The sequence below is a fragment of the Cariama cristata genome, unplaced genomic scaffold, assembly GCF_000690535.1.
Source record: "Cariama cristata isolate BGI_N322 unplaced genomic scaffold, ASM69053v1 scaffold23377, whole genome shotgun sequence".
In the NCBI taxonomy this organism is placed as follows: domain Eukaryota; kingdom Metazoa; phylum Chordata; class Aves; order Cariamiformes; family Cariamidae; genus Cariama; species Cariama cristata.
In genome coordinates, this window is record NW_009626427.1 from 3251 (window position 1) to 10041 (window position 6791).

The window sequence follows — 6791 nt, forward strand, 5'->3', positions numbered from 1 at the left end:
CAGTAGATCACTGTCTAGAAGAGAGGGGAAAGCACTGCTTTGCTTTGCCCCAGCATGCAAGTGAGCAGCCAAGGGCTATCTGCAAACACAAAATGCAGGCGCTGGGTTCAGCTTTGCTCATGATTTTATTTCTCTCGTGCCAGGACAGAGGTCGTGGAGCTGTTAACACTTGGTTGACTCTGTGCCCCTCACAGGAGGGCATGTACCGAGCTTAGGTTTCTGCCAGCGAGGGTATGTTGGAGATGTCACAGGCCCTGCAAACGAGAGGTACGTTGGGGAGTTGCAGTAACTCAACTTCGTGTCTCTCAGCGGACTCTGCTGGCACAGGGAACACAGCACAGAGCCACCCACCAGCTTGGTCAGGATGTCACTTACTCTGCTTCTTCTTTAGAGATTTGTTTCCCCGAGCATAAAACTTCTGCAATCAGAGATACCATGGGGTCACAGTTCAGGCTGGCAGCTGCAGTCACGAAGCCGTCCCTGAAAGGGAAAGCGGAAGAATGTGGATCTCTTCAGTGTACATAACTCAGCACGGCAGCATCCCTGTGGCACCTTGGCTGGAGGCCAGCTGTATTTTGGAGGGCTCAGAGCAGGGTGGCTGGTACTGCAGGGCGCACGGGGACTTGCAGCAGATCGCCTGGCGCTGCTGGCAGCTGGACACCCAGCCTGGGAGCATGGGCAGAGGGAGAGGAGATGTGTCCCAGGCTTCCTGCCCAGCTGGTGTCTTCATCGAAGCTCTTTTTCTTCTTCCCTGCCCTGCTTTGGTTTTCTCTGAAACCATCTCGGTGCTGGTCCAACACCAGCAGTGCGCAGCCATGGGAGGTGATGAGGAGCCTCTGCGGGAGCTCTGCAGGCCGTAAAGGCGAGGACCATGCCCTGTTCCCAGGGTGCTGCCATGTCAGAGCATAGACTGGCTGTGGAATCACTCACCTGATGTAAAAGATCAGGAACTTCTGTTGCTCCAGGCTGCCCTTCACAACAGTGTCCGTGTATCCCTTCCCGCAGCCTGCGAGAGAGAGCATTGCAGCCTGCTCAGGGAGCCCTGGTACAGCAGCTGCCACCCATCCCACCTCAGTGCCATCACAGGTTGGGGCAGAGGGGATGGTGACTGGCTGGGGCTGGGCCAGGGCCAGGGCTGGGGACCAGGCATGAAGGCCCCGGACAAGCAGAACTGACCCGGAGGTGCAAGACTGCATCATGACCCTGAGCCTCTCCTTGGCTTGGAGAAGAAAGTTCCTCCTTCTTCATGACCTCTAAACCACTGAGATCAGCAAAGAAGAGGATCTCTGGGAACCTTCAGGCCCGGAGCTCAGAAACAGGGCTCACAAACTCGCCACGGCAGCCACTCCAAAACTTGAGCTGCTTCAGGTAAACTCTGCAACTGCTGTGTCTTTACAAGCCCCGGACCCAGCTGGTGGATAAGCAGATGGGCTAGGAAGCAGTTTGGCTGTTCCCATCTCTCTGCCCTCGCCTACCTGCGTAGCGGATGCTTTTCCCAAACAGCGTGGTCCAGAAGAAGGGAACAATGTGCAACTCCTTCTCTTTCTTCAGCATGTTTAAGGCAGCAATGTGACCTGTGATGAACCAGCAGAGGAAATATTTTTCTTGTAAGTCCTCAAAGAAGTGCCCCCTGCCTCTTGTTATCCTGCTGTCCCTTCTGCCCCATTCCTTCCATGCCCATCTCTGAGAGGAGCTGGAAAGCGAGGCGGCTGCGCTGTCTCACCATGGGCCTCAGCCACCTGTTGGTGATGGATGCTGGACCGGTCCCCATTGAGCAGCGCTACAGGAAAGGAGACCACGTCCCCTGCAGCGAAGACGTTTGGGATGTTGGTTTGCATGCGCTAATGGGACAAAAAGCAATTAGTGCAACAATGAGGGGGAAGGGATTAAGTGCGGACCAGGGATACTCAGCTGGCACTTACCAGATCCACCAGGATGGCACCGCTATCATCTCTGGCGATGGAGGTGCCCTTCAGAAATGCTGAGTTGGGGAACACCCCTGCAGGGAGAGGAGCAAGGACAAATGTGGCAAAGCTCTGCAAAGGCAGGGAGGAAACTCGGCCTTGGCCCTACAGCAAGCACGCGCCTGTGGTGCCTGTTCAGCCTGCTCCGAGCAGAGCAGCTCACAGCAGTGACCAGTGCTTGGTCTGGTGCTGAGCTAATCCAGGGACAATAAAACCAGGGCCCAGAACAAGGCATGCTCTGATAACACAGCAGTGACCTATGGAGCTCAGCAAGCAAGCCAAAGTCATACTGAGAGCGTAAGTAACTCCTTTCCTCCTGCAAGTGTTTGCTCATGGGCTGCTGACTTTCTCCAGGTGTTTGGGGCCAAGAGGAAGGGCTGGATGATAACAGAGTGGGAAAGAGACTGCAGGGAATGGTGTCCTGGGAATGAACTGGGATGCTCTGGGCTTGCTGGCTGTTCTCCCCATTCCCAAAGCTGTCTCCGTCTCCCAACTGGGGTTTCTTACCTATTCCCACCACTACCACATCTGCAGGTAGTTTTTCTCCACTGGCAAGAACAGCCTCTGCGACCTAGGAAGGAAACAAGAACTGTTAACAACGGGTTAAAAAATCTGTCCTAATTCCTGCAGCTTCCCTGCTGCCTCATTCTTTGCTGTCTTTTTTCTTCCCCAGGTTCAGATCACCTTGTCCAACTAATGTGTGTTGCCAGGAATGTAAGAGAAAAATCACACTGTTGTCCCTGAGATATGAACCCATACTGGTGCCCTTTGAGCCCAGAGTTGTGCTCAGTGAAAAGAAATGTGAGGGTCTAGACGTGGGAGAGGAAAGCCTAGATGTAGACACTGGGTTATACCTGAGTTTGGGGTTTTTTCCCCCTAAAATTAGTAGTTCAGGGATCACAATGGCACGACTGACCTTTCCATCCTTTCCTTTCAGCTCACAGAGTTCTGTTTTCATGTAAAACTTCACCCCTTTATTTTGCAGCATCTGAAAAGGAAGAGGAAGCTGGTGTGGGTATTCACTAGGAAATTCCAGGCTGTACTGCTGTAAAAACAGCCGTACCCGGCCAAAACGCAGGCAGGCAGCTTAGCTGCTGCTCCAGGCTGCAGAGAGGTTTCGTTTGCATCCCTGGCTGGTGCAGGGTGCCTGGAAGCCTGGCTTTGCTCTGCTGTCCTGGTCAGGACTGGTGCATGAGGTGGGTCTAGGATGAAGCAGGCCTTGGGGATGAAGCTGAGCTGGGGAGTGTGATGTATGGGGGTGTGTGGGAGGGAGGTTGGGACCAGCCATGTGTGCAGAGCTCCTTCCGTGAGCTGTATGTGAGAAAGGTGGCTGGGCACGCAGGGTTATGACTCAGGGCAGGGGCTCGATTTCCTGGGCTGTTATAGATCACAGGGCTGCTTGGATAGCATGTGTTCTCCGTCGTAGAAATCAGCACCAGGTTTTCCTAACCTTCATGGCAACACCTCCAACCTGAGGACCCAGCGCACTCTGGAAAGGGAACTCCTTTTTTTCCACCACTGAGACGGCACCAGCCTTGTCTGAGAGGAAGGCAGCTACCTCCATTCCTGCAAGGGAAAGGCATGCCCAAGGTAAGCCTGCTGCAAGCATGAACCTGCACCCTCATCCTTGGAAATCTTTTCCCCTTCCAGGTGAGGAGAACAAATCTGATGCATTGCCAGTGCTTAACTGCTCTTCTATGCATTTCTGGGCTGAGGTATTTACCCCCCTCATTCTTTGTTCTTGTGCACTACAGACCTGGATATTAGGAAATGCAGAGTACAGCTCCTGGTTGCGTACAAAATAGCTCCCTTTCTGTGCCTTACCCCGTTACTTTCCCAATGCTTCTGGGGAATCCAGCTCCTCTGAAGGACAGTGACCTTTTCATAAGGCACATTTCCCTCTGTCCGTGTCCAGGAACTGTTTATAGCTCCCAAAGTTTCTGGCTATCAGAGGAAAAAAAAAGTGTAATGGATACCCCCAGCAGCTATAGGGCTCCAGGGAGGAACCCAGCCAGGTAGTGAATGAACATCCCTTCCCCGAGGGCCTCTAGTTAATCTGCACACACAACAGAAGTGGGTTTCAAGGCTATCACTTGATGACTTGATACCTGCTCCAGCCTAGTACCTATGAATGAAGCTCCTATGATCACCAGATTCTTCCCAGTTGCCAGCTCTAAGATCTTCCTAGAATCTTCTGGGGTTTGGATAATGAACACATTCTGCAGGTCTGCACCTGGGACTTTGAGGAAGTTGGAGCTGAAAGAGAGAGAATCCAGATGCATCTCATGATCAAAACCAGAAAGAATAAGGGAAGAGCACAAACCCATGCAATCTCTTGGCTGTGTCATCCCATCCTCTCCTTTCATCTCAACCTCTACCGCCTCCCTCTTACACACCTCTAGAAGACCTCCACACCCCAGTGTTGACCCATCTTGTCCTGTCTAAAATTTTGTGTGTGGCCAATGCTTTGTGCACTCACTGACTGCCTGTTGCAATGAGCAGCTGATTGTACTTCTGAGAGGACCCATCCATGAAGTAGACCTTCTGCTTCTGGAAATCCACTGACACTGCCTGCAGGAGAAAGGAGGCAAAGATCAGACAGATACCTGTGGTCCACTGGTGTCCTGTCACATCAATCCATTCTGCTTGCCTGTGACTGCATGTCTTATTTCTGGACATTCAGGTGAGATGAGGATCCTCTCTCTCACTTCCTACAGGTCTTGGGCTTTAGGAGCACTAAGTATGATAGCACCAAATCTAGGTTCCTCTAAGGGGTGTGCAGAAGGCTAGTTTCAAGGGTCACCCTCTTCTCATGCAACGGGCACATCTGTCCCTGGGTAGCACAGATCAGTGTTACACCCAAGGCAGGCACACCATCCCCAGCACTGGCCTTGGAACACTCTCCCAGAAGATAATGTGTGTACTTAGGCAGAGCTCTAATTTCTATAAATGTTAGCATTATGCCTGCAGGTGTGGGCATCCTCTCCCCATGGCAGGAACAGGACCACCCATTGAGGACTGAGCTCAGCTGCTCTTGTACCTCTTTCTCTGTCCAGAGCTCTATGCCGTGAGCATTGAGGAATTCAGGTTTCCTCAGGTAGATGTCCTCAGCTTTCAAGTTCATTTCCTGGAAACAAAACAGAAATAGGAAATGAAACACTTCTTACAGACAGCAATGCTCCTGCAGTGTTTACTGGGAAGTAAGTTTGCATAAGAGGTAAATTTTGCATTAGTAAATCACAACTCCCCACACTGCCCCATCCCTGTCATCTTCTTTTCCCCCCTCAGAAAAACTCATCAACTCAGACTGTAGTGGGAAGAACTCAGTGAAAGGGGATAAAACCATTAGCTTATGGTGGATTCTGATCAAAGACTTTCTGGGAGGAAGAAGTGAGCTGTTAGCTGGAAATTATAGCCTTTTTCCTTGTGGGTGCCTCAGCACTCCTTCTGCTTTGCCAGAACAACTCAACTGCTCAATCTGATTGTGAGTGTGGGCCATGTCCCTGATTCACACGTGGTACCCAGGCACAGTCCTGCCCCTCTGACATACGAACCTTGCTCAGTTTGGACTTGTCATATGGAACATGTTTCTCTTTGGTGGCCATGATGATCCTGCCAGTAAAGCCCTCTTGGCGAAGTGTCTCTGCACACACCAGGGCAGCCACACCTAGAAGAGATGCTCATCTCAGCCCTCTTACACGTCACTATGGAGTAGGAGGAAGAAGACAAGTTCTCTCTGGAGAAGAGAGCGGCAGCTCACAGCATATGTGGGGAGGGCACAGCACTGACCACTTCACTGACCTCCCCCCAGAAGCAGCATTGTGTTCTGGTTGAGAAGGCATCGCTTGCTTGTGTCCTTCACCCTCAGGCTGCTTTCAAGATCCTAGAAGAAAATGAGAAATGCTGAAATCATACCTAGCCCAAGGTCCTGCTTGTGCTTAGTGACAGCAGGTAAGGTCAGTACCTTCTTTTTTGCTGTAACAAACACCTTTCCATCTTCCACTGTTACCTGAAGGGGTGAAAGGAGACTGCATTTAAATGCTGCATTCATGAGGTTGTGGTAGGAGCTTTCCTGGGAGGTTCTGTCCGGTGGGCCATCTGTCTCTGATATGCTGAGAGTGACTTGTAGGGACCTTGGATGTCAAATGATGCTGAAGAGCTCATCAGCTTTTCTCCTCATCCCAAGAGCACTGAGGAAGAGGTGTAAAACCTTTTTTCTTTCCAAAAGAGCTGTGCTGGCTGTGAGGAATACCAGGATGTATGGCATTGCCTTTGACTGAAAGGAGCTTTAGGACAGGGAGTTACATGATCCCAAGAAATCATCCTGTGTGTTGTAGCTCTGTGTGACCTGGACCACAGAGCTGTGGCCAGGGCAGGGTGCTTGCACTTGATGTCAGGAACACGGAGCTTGTGAGAGTGAATGAATGTGACTGGTATGGAGGACATGGCCCAAGCTGGGAGAAGGAAGAGACAAGAAGTCACCTTAAAGCAGGGAAGACAGTCCAGAGAAGGGTATTCCTCGATGTCTCCAGTTTTGATGTTAAAGCAGGCACCATGCCAGGGGCAGCGCAGCCTCTCCCCTTTCAAGACTCCTGCAACAGAAAAGCCCCCCACAACTGAGGGGTGAGAGCTGACCTCCCTGACATGGCTTCTCCCCCCTGCTCAGAGCCAGGGTTACCTTTGCTGAGCGGGGCACCATAGTGGGGGCACTTGCTGCCCAGGGCACTGAACTCCTTCTTGTTCCTCACCAGCAGCACTGGGTAGCCAGCCACAACTACATCGCAGAGCCTGTGGGAGAAGTGGGCACCCTGGGGAGCCAAGGCTTTG

At 51.8% G+C, this 6791-nt stretch overlaps 1 protein-coding gene across 1 annotated transcript; it reads right to left on the reverse strand.

The window, feature by feature from the left end:
- Positions 1–211: 211 nt before the first annotated feature.
- LOC104164653 (apoptosis-inducing factor 3-like) lies at positions 212–6752 on the reverse strand (the record flags this gene model as incomplete). The annotated part of the gene is made up of 17 exons (XM_009704045.1): positions 212–254; positions 376–480; positions 931–1006; positions 1476–1574; positions 1724–1841; positions 1923–1999; positions 2472–2535; positions 2881–2952; positions 3415–3530; positions 4090–4220; positions 4444–4535; positions 5005–5091; positions 5519–5631; positions 5766–5847; positions 5929–5973; positions 6447–6556; positions 6643–6752. Coding segments are annotated over 17 exons (1540 nt in total), but the record flags the coding sequence as incomplete, so codon positions are not given.
- Between the last annotated feature and the right edge of the window lie 39 nt (positions 6753–6791).